Source organism: Erinaceus europaeus, chromosome 1 (assembly GCF_950295315.1).
Source record: "Erinaceus europaeus chromosome 1, mEriEur2.1, whole genome shotgun sequence".
Lineage (NCBI taxonomy): Eukaryota > Metazoa > Chordata > Mammalia > Eulipotyphla > Erinaceidae > Erinaceus > Erinaceus europaeus.
This window is the reverse complement of record NC_080162.1, coordinates 132,184,808-132,197,747: the sequence shown is the minus strand read 5'-3', so window position 1 is coordinate 132,197,747 and position 12,940 is coordinate 132,184,808. Positions and strand designations below refer to the sequence as shown.

The 12,940-nt window shown below is 36.4% G+C and overlaps 1 protein-coding gene across 1 annotated transcript in view; it reads right to left on the bottom strand.

Moving 5' to 3' along the window:
• The window catches only part of CSMD3 (CUB and Sushi multiple domains 3), a 1,712,448-nt gene that overhangs the window by 33,520 nt on the left and 1,665,988 nt on the right, over positions 1 to 12,940 (bottom strand). The window contains exons 62-63 of the mRNA XM_060195764.1: positions 10,579 to 10,752; positions 9,305 to 9,378 (exon numbers count right to left, since the gene is read on the bottom strand). Of these exons, the coding sequence (XP_060051747.1) occupies positions 9,305 to 9,378; positions 10,579 to 10,752 (248 nt within the window). The remainder of the gene's footprint in view (positions 1 to 9,304; positions 9,379 to 10,578; positions 10,753 to 12,940) is intronic.

Below are 12,940 nucleotides of genomic sequence, written 5' to 3'. Positions count from 1 at the left end.
ATCACTTTGATACCAAAATCAGACAGGGACGCAACCAAAACAGAAAACTACAGACTAATATCTCTGATGAACATAGGTGCTAAAATATTGAACAAAATTCTAGCCAACCAGATACAGCAGTATATTAAAAAGATTGTTCATTCTGTGTTGGTATGCTTCTGGATTCTGCTTCTAAGACCTCTTCTGTTTCATTGGTTTGATCCCCCCCTGCTTAACACTGTATTCTGTTTGCATAGCCACTGTTGACTGAGCACCCCCCTGCCTCCAGGACATTGGTTTAATCCTCACTGGTTCACGCTTTTTCTTTCTCCCCACCCCCTATCCTATGTACATCCTTTTTGGACCTGACTCTTCGGCCTCAGGATAGAGAAGGACAAGATTGTTATTAGAGATAGCTTAGATTGTGCTGCGTTCCACATAAATAAAGACTGAACTGTGTACCACTCAGCCATGAGTCCCTGGTCGTCTCTGTCTCCCGTCCGTGAAGCTCAGCCCAGCAATTCTGACCAAGTGGGGTTTATCCCAGGGATGAAAGGTTGGTATAATATATGTAAATCAACCAACATGATCCACCACATCAATAAAGTCAAGAACAAAAACCACATGATCATATCAGTAGATGCAGAGAAAGCCTTTGACAAAATACAACATCCCTTTATGATCAAAACACTACAAAAAATGGGAGTAGATGGAAGATAGTGGAGTCTATATAAAGCAAACCTTCAGGCCATCATGCTCAATGGTAAAAAACTGGAAGCAGTTCCCCTCAGATCAGGTACTAGACAGGGCTGTCCACTATTAAACATAGTCTTGGAAGTTCTTGCCAAAGGAATCAGGCAGGCAGGAACAAGGAATTAAAGGAATACAGATTGAAAGAGAAGTTAAACTCTCCCTATTTGCAGATGACATGATAGCATACATAGAAAAACCTAAGGAATCCAGCAAGAAGCTTTTGGAAATCATCAGGAAGTATAGTAATGTGTCAGGCTACAAAATTAACATTCAAAAGTCAGTAGCATTCCACTATGCAAACACTAAGTTAGAAAAAGATGAAATACAGAAATAAATTCATCTTACTATAGCAACAAAAACAATAAAATATCTAGGAATAAACCTAACCAAAGAAGTGAAAGACTTGTATACTGAAAATTATGAGTCACTACTCAAGGAAATTGAAAAAGACACAAAGAAGTGGAAAGATATTCCATGTTCATGGGTTGGAAGAATTAACATCATCAAAATGAATATAATACCCAGAGCCATCTACAAATTTAATGCTATCCCCATCAAGATCCCAACCACATTTTTTGGAGAATAGACCAAATGCTACAAATTTTTATCTGGAGCCAGAAAAGACCTAGAATTGCCAAAACAATCTTGAGAAGAAAGAACAGAACTGGAGGCATCACACCCCCAGATCTCAAATTATATTATAGGGCCATTGTCATCAAAACTGCTTGGTACTGGAACATGAATAGACACACGGACCAGTGGAATAGAATTGAGAGCCCATAAGGAAGTCCCCACAACTATGGGCATCTAATCTTTCACAAAGGTACCCAGACTAGTAAATGGGGAAAGCAGAGCAGAGTCTCTTCAACAAATGGTGTTTGAAAAAATGGGTTGAAACACACAGAAGAATGAAACTGAAGCACTATATTTCACCAAATACAAAAGTAAATTTTAAATGGATCAAGGACTTGGATGTTAGACCAGTAAGGCCAAGAAACACATGAAAAAATGCTCCAAGTCTTTGATTGTCAGACAAATGCAAATAAAGACAGCAATGAGATATCACTTCAATCCTGTGAGAATGTTACACAACAGAAAAGGTAGCAAGCAGAAGTAAATGCTGGAGAGGTTGTGGGGGTCAAAGGAAGCCTCCTGCACTGATGGTGGGAATGTCAATTGATCCAAACTCTGTGGAGAACAGTCTGGAGAAATCTCAGAAGGCTAGAAATGGACCTACCCTATGATCCTGCAATTCCTCTCCTGGGGATATATCCTAAGGAACCCAACACATCCACCCAAAAAGATCTGTGTACACATATGTTCTTCGCAGCACAATTTGTAATAGCCAAAACCTGGAAGTAACCCAGGTGTCCAACAATAGATGAGTGGCTGAGCAAGTTGTGGTATATATACACAATGGAATACTACTCAGATATAAAAAATGGTGACTTTGCCGTTTTCAGCCAATCTTGGATGGAGCTTGAAAAAATCATGCTAAGTGAAATAAGTCAGAAACAGAAGGATGAGTATGGGATGATCTTACTCTCAGGCAGGAGTTGAAAAGCAAAATCAGAAGAGAAAATGAAAGTAGAACCAGAACTGGAGTTGGCGTATTGCACCAAAGTAAAAGACTCTGGGGTGGGTGGGAGAATACAGTTCCAAAAAGGATGATGGAGGACCTAGTGGGGGCTGTACTGTTATACGGAAAATGAGAAAATGTTATGCATGTACAAACTATTGTAGTTACTGTCGAATATAAATAAATAAGTTAATTAAATAATTAAAAATAATTTTCTCTGTCTCTCCCTCCCTCCCTCTCTCTCTTAATTAGTTCTTTTCCCTAGTGCTCAGCATGATCTTAATTTGGTTACTCATCTAGTCCAAGATGGACAAAAAAACAGTGTGGGGAAAAAAATCCCATGTCCTGACTCTAATTATAATTACGAAACATGTGACATAAGGATGAGCTTCTGAAGAGTTTGAAATGGAAGATTAGGATTTTTGAAAAATATATTTTTTTCTTTTTTAAATGTTTTCATTTATTTATTGTTAGAGACAGAGAGAAATTGAGAGGGGAGGGAGAGATAAAGAGGGAGAGAGACAGAGACACCTGCAGCCCTGTTTCACCACTTTAAAGCTTTCCCCCTGCAGGGTGGCACTAGGGGCTTGAAGCCAGGCACTGTAATGTGAGTGCTTAGCAAGATGCACCACCACCTGGCCCCCTAAAATAAAATTGTTAAAGCTTTCAGAGAAAATAAATTTCTGTAGAAAACAATATTATTAGAAACCCAAACTAACCACTGTATGGAGAGACTGTTAAATCATAGAAAGAGGACTAGGGAGACAGCTTAATGGTTATTCAAAAGACTTTCATTCCTTAGATTATTAAATTCATTTTGATGAATCAGATTTTTACAGACCATTTCTAATATTCTTATTATCACAACAAAACTATGCTACATGAGAAGCAGGAACCTCTGTGATCTCACACAAGTCTGATTTAATTCTTACAGTCATTTTCTGCATCTTGTGTTTTTCCAGTTATCTTACAATGTCATTCCCATGACATCATCAACTTAGCCTACTGTAGGATAACTCTGACCACCTGGTTCCCCACTTTGTCCAGGGTGAATACAATGTTCAACTCCAAGTTCGAGATTCCTGTTCAGGCTGTATATCAGTGTTCATTTTAAACAGAGATTTTAAAATTGTGCTCTAGGGCATACTATAATCAAGTAATCAATCATATATGCATTTCTGTCCCTTTTCCTAGTTAAAACTGAAAGAGACACTCCAGGATTGAGGAGTCTAAACAAAATGCCTGCACTAGGTCAAGTTTGTAGTCTGGATATGATAACCTCTCCCTAGAGGCAGTCACATTGTTACCTTATTTTGGCTTTGGTTACACAGAGAGAACCTCACAGATACATTTTAACTAATAAGGGCCTCTGGGAAGACAGAAATGGCCTGTGGAGGTTGCATAATGGAATTTGAAACCATGTGCAGTTGCCTTTATCCCTCCCTCTTTTTAGAAGATTTTTATTTATTCTTAGAGAAGAGAGAGAAATAGAGAAAGAGAGAGAGAGAGAGAGTACATGTGCTGCTGGGGGTTCAACTCAGAACCTCATGCTTGAGAGCTCAATGTTTTATCCACTGAGCTACCTCCCAGACCACCCTTTATCTTTATAAACAAGTATAAATTCTAAATTTTTAAAACAGAAATTAACAAAAAATGTTTACACCTTGCAATATCAGATATTTTTATAAGTATTTGTGATGTATGGTTTAATGATTCAAACCAGTCTCCAAAACTTTTAAATATTTAACTTATTTAATCAGGTAAGAGTTATTAATGTGCATATTAGAAGTTTTGCTATTAATAAATCCACTTAGTAGCGTAGTTTATATAGTTCTCCATCCTTTCCCAGTTTTCTATTAGTCCTTTTTTGACTGTAATTTCCTTCTAACACACATATTATTTGATTATCTGTAGACAAAAAGTCAGAACATAGACATTTTCATATATAACTCAAAGAATTCTTTAAAATGACTTCTGTATAGTCTCCCACCAAAATTTACTAATGCAATGTGTTGTTTGAATAGCCAACTATGTATACTATGAAAATTAATATCAAAATTGTTTTATACTTGGAATTTAAAATCCTCCATTCCACTTTAATCATACTTAATATTGAATTAACAGCCATTTTTAGTCTCAACACATGTCTAGTTAGTAAATATCACTTAGCCTTATTCTCTTCTCTTAAGCTTTATATATATTTCAGTAGCTAGGGCAAGATATTTTGATAATTAGTCATAGAATTCATCAACTTTTTGCATAAACAGAATATTCTAAATGATATCTATTTTTCCCTCCCATGATATTTTATAGCAAACAAATCATTTTTTGTTAGCATATATTTAATAAAATGGAATACCCAGCATGGCTCTCATCAACATTCAAAAATACATGTTCAATTAAGATTTGAAACATGTATATGGTTAGGGAGCCAAGCAGTGGCACACCTGGTTAAGCACACACATTACAGCATGCAAGGATGTGGGTTCAAGCCCCCAGTCCCCACCTGCAGGGTGAAAGCTTCAAAAGTGGTGAATCAGCACGGCAGGTCTCTCTCTCTCTCTCTCTCTCTCTCTCTCTCTATCCATCTATCTATCTATCTATCTATCTATCTATCTACCTATCTCACTCTTCCCCCTCAATTTATGGCTGTCTATCCAATAAATAAATAAAGATAATACAAAATTTAAAAAAGTGTATATGCTACCTCATATATATTCTAAATAACTACTTTATATTTACATTGTTACTATTTATAATTAGCATTTTTTACAAGGAAAATTAGACCCACTCTAACACCATATAAATGTACACTGACAAAACTGAAATAGAAATACAAAATCACCTGGATGTGGGGCTAATGGATATTTAAGAAGAGATGCTAGAGGTTTTCACTGACTAGCATCAATTTTACTTCTCAGCTTTCTAATAAAAAAGTTGAATTGTAAGTTATTTTTAAATAAAGCAGCACACTATCTTTTTATGTTTCTTTATTTTTTATTGGATAAAATCAGAGAGAAATTGAGAGGGGAGGGGAAAATAGGAAAAATGACAAGAGAGACAACTGCATCTCTGCTTTACTATTCATGAAGCTTTCCCCCCTGCAGGTGGGGACCAAGGGTTTGAACCTGGGACCAGGTGGGGACCAGGGGTTTGAACCTGGGTCCTTGAGCACTGCGATGTGTGTGTTTAATCAGGTGAACCACTGCCTGCCCCCCCTTGAACTATAAGTTATCATAGGAGTTTATGTTAAAAATAATCTGATAAGATTTTTGCTTTAATATTTATGATTGTTATTTTAAAACTCACATCACTGTATTAATCATTTGAAAGTAACAAAGACCAATAGGATAAAAGGTTGCCTCTTTTGAGATGCTTACACATGAATTTCTATTGGAAATTGGAAATTATATGTAGCAATCACAGTTATCTTGGTAAGGTTAATATCTTAGTAGTATTAAATATCTAAGAGATAGACTAGAAACATGTCTTTATTTATAATAGAATTACTTTCTTTAACACATTCTAAATCCTAATGATAGATCATCCAAAGTCCTAAAGCTCAATTGAAAGAGTGATGCAGCAGTTCAGGAAATATGAGTGGTTGGCATCTACTCCATAATTAATCTAGATGTTCTATCAATCATTTTGATAGCTATTCCATTTCACAAGCATTCGAATTTTAGCCTCAAATCATTGCATCTTATAATCCTATGACTAAAAGGAGAAATTATGCAGAGAACTATTTTTCACTATTTCTAAGAACAGACAGTTCCTATATATGCATACTTCTATCTGTGTTCAAAGTACTACTATATGCAGAACACAGCACGGTGGTACATTATGAGATTGACTACAATTTTTCTGCAATTCATAGCTTTCCTCTCTCTTGTCCCTTCCAGGAGTTGTCTGCTTATGGTTGTGATTTTTAAATTTGTTATTAATAGCTTATTACAAGATTGTGAGATTACAATGTATGGTTCCACACCACACCTACCCACCAAAGTTCCATATTCCCAGCCTCCCACCTCCCAAAGATAACCAGCATAGTGCTTACAAGTCTTGCAAACAGTTTGTGATTGTTTTCCTATGTGACTTTAGCCACCTTAAGAAACCCTAGTGCTGGAGTCGGGCGGTAGTGCAGCGGGTTAAGTGCAGGTGGCGCAAAGCTGCAAGGACCGGCATAAGGATCCTGGTTTGAGCCCCCCTGCTCCCCACCTGCAGAGGAGACGCTTCACAAGCAGTGAAGTGGGTCTGCAGTTATCTATCTTTCTCTCCTCCTCTCTGTGTTCCCCTCCTCTCTCCATTTCTCTCTGTCCTATCCAACAACAACGACATCAATCATGACTACAACAATAAAACAAAAAGGGCAACAAAAGGGAATAAATAATAAATAAATATTTTTAAAAATCTTTAAAAGCACTAGCTGATACAAAGTTGGGATATTCTGTTTCTCCCCGTAGAAATTTGAAACATAGATTGAGAAAATCCATTGCTTTCTGATATAGAGGTGATGCACATTTGGTCTTTAAGACCAATTTTTATAGAGAGAGTAAAAAAAGGGAGTGGTTCTGGGTAGTGGCACAACTGGTTAAGCACACAAGGACCTGGGTCTGAGCCCCCACACCCCAACCTGTAGCAGATATGCAAGTGTCTATCTCCCTCTCTGTCCTACTGAACAAAATAGAAACAAAAATTATGTGTGTGGGGAGGTTGACCACTAGGAGCAGTGAATTTGTAGTGCTGGCACTGAACCCCAATAATAACCCTGAAAGCAAAGATGGGGTGGGGTCAACCCAAAGAGAAAGAAAGAGAGAAAGAAGGTTAAAAATAAAACACTGAAAGTGTAAGGAAACATTATATTCATGTGGATTCCACTAATAAATTATTATTAGTATAAAGAAATCTATGAAAATTATGCTTATTCAATGCAAATTGCGCATTTATAATTAATACATTTTGCATACATGTATATCTGTCATATGCATGCAAGAAAGCTGTTCCTAATTTGTCATATTCATTATTTCATTTATAATTTTAATTGACTCTAAGATAGTTATGCTTACACTTTACTGTATTTAAAAACTAGTCTAACCAGGGAGTCGGGCGGTAGCGCAGTAGGTTAACCGCAAATGGCACAAAGCACAAGGACCGGCGTTAGGATCCCGGTTCTAGCCTCTGGCTGCCCACCTGCAGGGGAGTCTCTTCACAGGTGGTGAAGCAGGTCTGCAGGTGTCTATCTTTCTCTTCCCCTCTCTGTCTTCCCCTCTCCATTTCTCTCTGTCCTATCCAACAACGATGGCATCAATAACAACAACAAAAAAATAAATAAAAATGCATTCTTTAAAAAACTAGTCTAACCACACCTATCTAGAAAGAATATAGTGACCTAGTATATACTTAAGAGCTGATAACATTAATTCAAGACTAAATTAATTTTGAGGTCCATTTTTCAATAGCTGTAACATAATTCTTAAAATGCTATGAATGATTCTATTCATTTAGTAGGATGGCTATGCTAAATTTAGTCTTAGTCATGTCTACTACCTCAAAGGGAATTTGATTTTTTTAAAAAAGGCCACATATTTATCAGAAAATCTTTTGATCTAATGCACAAACAAAAATATCAAAATCCTATTTCGTAAAGATATGACTATGGAATTGCTCTGTGATCAAAGTTAGTTACTTTTGGTTTCAGTTTCTTTACTTAAATGATAAAGACTTATAATTTTCAGCTAGTTTTCCACCTTTCAGGTCAACTGATACAATCATTTATGAAGAAAAGTCTCTAAACTTTTTGAAAAACACCAGCATAATAGACCTTTGATATTTTGTATTACCTAGACATGCCTGAGTCAAATAGGAGGAACTGGAATCACTATCACAGTGCTCATACTGTGACTGAACTGTGGATAAATCGAAATTATTTTTAGCTACAAAAATACGGCACCTCTGATGAACACTTCCTTTGGAAATAGATGTTATTCGGGTTCAAACTGAATTTCAACCAAAATAGCACAATTTAGAAAGCCCTGCAAAGCAAGCAGTTGGGTAATGTGTAAATTGGCTATTTCGTTCAGGAATCAGTATGCACTTTGTTTTCCTTTAGGATCTCATAACAAAAAAAAAAAAATCTTGCTGAATCTCTACATAAAGTCTAAATTAGAAAAAGAGAGTACAAGAAAACCTGTCACACATGAGTGGGCATACTAATGTACTGCAATATGACAGCCCAACTATATGCTATATAATACTAGGTTATACTTTTTTAATGTTCAGAATTTTTGCCCCATCAGTGAGTCTTTTAAAGAATTTTAGCATTATATACATTTAAGATAAACATTTAGATTGCATTGGATTACTGAATATCCCCATTTGATCAATTTAACTCAAAAGTCTCTTTTTAACATTTTTTTACCCTTACTTTTCTATCAGTCCTCATACCTGCCTGATGTGTTTACACATTTGTCTCCTGACTTACTTACTAATCTTTAAAATTTTTTATTATCTTTATTTATTGAATAGAGACAACCAGAAATCCAGAAGGTAGGGGGAGATAGAGAGGAAGAGAGACAGAGAGACACCAGCAGTACTGCTTCACTACACACAAAGCTTTCCCCCTTCAGATGGGGGCTGGAGGACCAAGCCCAAGTCCTTGATCATTGTAACATGTGCACTCAGCCAGGTACACCACCTCCCAGTCCCCAAATCTTTCTCACATACTAACTAGACTAATAGTTTTTACTGTGTTCATAGCTATCACCAATTTCCATTTCCTCTTAACCTCATGATCAGTTAGGGTATTTTATTGAAGCATATTTTTCTATTCCTAACTTCCTTTTGGTAACAGTCACTTTTCAAAAATGATGTTTATGGATGCAAATACCTGAAATTTTATTTCTGTTTCTATCAACAAGATTATATGCATATGAGCCAACTAAGGCTTTTGATTTCATAGCACACCAAATGGAAATGTTTATTTAAAGTACCCACTTGAAATCCAAACGTATTATTCTGAGATCCATGCCTTGGGACTCCTGGGTTTTCACATGAGGTGCGAGTAGGCTCTAAAATGAAGAATCAAAACATAATATTACTTTAAAAGTTATAATGTTTAAGTAAATACTTCTCTCATAAAAATATTTTACCTCAGCTTTAAAGAAAGGACTCTGGATTCACATGTATTATCAGATTCTCTTTGTGGAGAGAAGTCTACTAATTTTAAAGAAAATCAGGTAGACTAATATATTTTTAATTATGGAAAATTTTAAACTTTGAACCATTGTACTAGAAATTCACTTAACATCTACCTAAGGAGATGGATAAAAAGTTAAAGAAAATGAAAGACTATGTACATAGAATATATGCTGAAGGACTCTACTCAATTACAGTCTCAAGCCAAGTAAGGTTGTCTTTAAGAAGTCAGTATTTTTCTCCCTCAGAAAAAGATTTTAGTGGTTTGGATATCTCACTGACTACTGAAGACACCTGAAACAGAGTTATATAATAGGATTGATAGCCTCTGAGTTAGTTGTCATACATTATATAATAGATTATTTGATTAGAATACCAAATGCAGCACTTAATAGCTAAGGTCACAAAAAGGTATTCAGAGTCACTTTGCAATCAACGTTTTAACATTTCTGAAGCAGATTTCACTTCACTTGAAAAATTCTTTTTTAATTATACAAAGCTAAATGAATAGTATTCCTTAATAATTCTATTTATTTGAAAGCACTTCTTTTTTTATTTTTTATTGAGGGGGTTAATGCTTTTAAGTAGATTCATCACACAGGCATACAATTTCCAGCCTTCTCCTTCCTCCCCGTACTTCCCCAGAGTCCTTTTCTTTGGTGCAATACACCATGTCTAGTCCATGTTTCATTTTGTGCTCCTCTCCTGTTTAATTTTATTGATAAGTTAGAAAATTATTTCAAGTGTTTCTTCTAGAAGTTTAAAAGGAAGGGTTGAGCTAGATAACAGTGTTTTTGCAAAGCAACTCTCATGCCTGAGGCTCCAAAATCCCAGGTTAAAGCCCCTCCCCCTCCCCCCAGCACCACCATATACTAGAAAGATGATCAGTGCTCTGTTTAAAAAAAAAAAAAAAGTTTAAAATGATACAAATAATGTGTTACTAGCACTCATCTTGCTTATTTTACATTTGTCTTTTCTACTTAGTCAGTTATAGGATATAGAACACAGGAAGCCATAAAACATCACTATCATTTCAATATCACTGAGCACAGTTAACTTGTAATTAATATTACCTATGCAATGAGGTGACGAACCACTCCAAGTACCATCTGCTTGACATATTCTGGTACTTGATCCCACTAATATGAAAGGTGAATTGCAGCTGAATGACACCTCTGACTGATATATAAAGCTTTTGCCTTCCCTTTTTCCATGGGTAGGTATACCTGGGTCACCACAAAACTTTGCTGGAAGTAAAAAAGAAAGTTTCAGGAAGGATTTAGGATTCATCAACATAAGTGGCTTAGGAAAATGATGACAGCTTACTGAATTATTACATTAAAATGACATATAATCTATATTGACAGCATGAATGATTCCAGCTTTTGGGCACATAAATAAGCATAAAGTGCTTGTCTAGGTAAATATTTTTAAAAATCAGTCTGTTTCAGACCTACCTAGTAAGCTACCTTAATTACTGTAGAGCTTATTGCATTTTGTTTTACTTTGTTTTGTAGTGTCTGGAACCAAACCATATATTTGTTCATAAAGGCTGCAAAGCTGAAGTGTATTTCTGAAAAGCATATGACTCACCAAGAGCTCAGTCAGAAGGAAGTAACTCATAACAGTCCAGGTTATATTCTCCAGATTGCTTTATTTTTATTTATTTGTTTATTTATTGATTTATTTATTGTTAGAGATAGCCAGAGAGAAATTGAGAAGGGAAGGGAAAATAGAGGAGAGAGACAGAGAGACACCTACAATTCTGCTTCACCACTTGTGAAGCTTCCCCTCTGCAGGTGGGGACCAAGGACTTGAACCTGTGTCCTTACCTACTGTAATGTGTGTGCTTAACTAGGTACACCACTGCCTGGCCTCTATTTTCCAGATTGCTATCTTTGTAGAATAGAACAGACAAAATAGAAATATAGAATGTATTTCTTTTTTCTGTATTCTGTAGAACACTCACAACACACATCCCAGTAGTATCTTACCAGCCATCTTCAAAACAATATGTAGGAATGTTTTAATGTTTCTATTTTTGAAAAAAAAATTATCAGAATTCAACTCTCTAAAAAAAAAAAAACAAGAAGTTTCAATGTTCTACAGAAATCACTGAAAAGTCAACTATACAGGATGCCCAAGAAGAAAGAATTAGATGATTTCATGCAACTATTTTCTTTTCTTTTTCTTTCTTTTTTTTTTTTATTGCAACCAGGGTTATCACAGGGGCTCAGTGAAAGCAGGATGAATTCACCATACCTGGGGGGGGGGGCACTTTTCCTTTTGTTTTTTTATCTGATAGGCCAAAGAGAAACTAAGAGGGGGAGAAAGAAATAGAAAAAGGAAAAAGACAAAAATAAGTTGCAGCATTTGCTTCACCTCTCATGAAGTTTCCCTCCTGTAGGTGGATATCAGGGCTTGAATCTTGGTAACATGTACATTAAACCAAATGCACCACTCCTGGATTCCACAACATGATTTACTTTTTAAGATTTTATTTGGAAAGAGAAGAGAGAAATAGAGAGAGAAAGAAGAAGAAGAAGGAGGAGGAGGAGGAGGAGGAGGGGGTGAGGAGGAGGATGGGGAGGAGGAGGGGGAGGAGGAGGAGAAGAAGAAGAGGAAGAAGAGGAAGAAGAAGAAGAAGAAGAAGAAGAAGAAGAAGAAGAAGAAGAAGAAGAAGAAGAAGAAGAAGAAGAAGAAGAAGAAGAAGAAGAAGAAGAAGAGGAAGAAGAAGGGGAAGGGGAAGGGGAAGGGGAAGGGAAAGGAGAAGGATAGGAGGGGAGGAGGAGGAAGAAGAAGAAAAGGAGGGAGAGGGAGAGGGGTAGGGGGAGAGGAGGGAGGGAGAGAGAGAGAGAGAGAATGAAAGCATCATTCTGGCACATGAGTCTAGGAACTCAATTTAGGACTTCAGGTATCCAAGTTCAATGCTCTAGCCAATGTTTCAGCCACAAAGCCACCTCCTTGGCTGTATAACATTTAGTTTTCAATGTCTCTAATTTAATAATCTGTACTTTGTGTGATAATGTATCACCCTCCCCCCCTTTTTCCCCTCATCAAAGATGAAATCTACTCTTCAAGGTACCAAGGCTAAAGATTTATAGATTGGAAAATGTAGCAGCCTCTCTCTAGAAGCAACTGCACTATACCAGTCTTCTTGACACTGATTAGTCCAAATCAAAATGCTCCATATAACTATCTGTGGATACAAATTCCAGTAAATCAAACTGATCGGTAGACACAGAGTTTGAGGACACATTTTAAGCAGTGGTCACATTTTCCCTCATTACTAAGGAACACATTTGATATAAAGTTTCTATACATTTTCTATTTCTGTGTAGAGCTTACACCTTCACTCTCAGCTGTGTATGGTCACCAATATCCCTCAAAGATATGTATACTAACTACACACAGACTGCTGTGTCATCATAACTC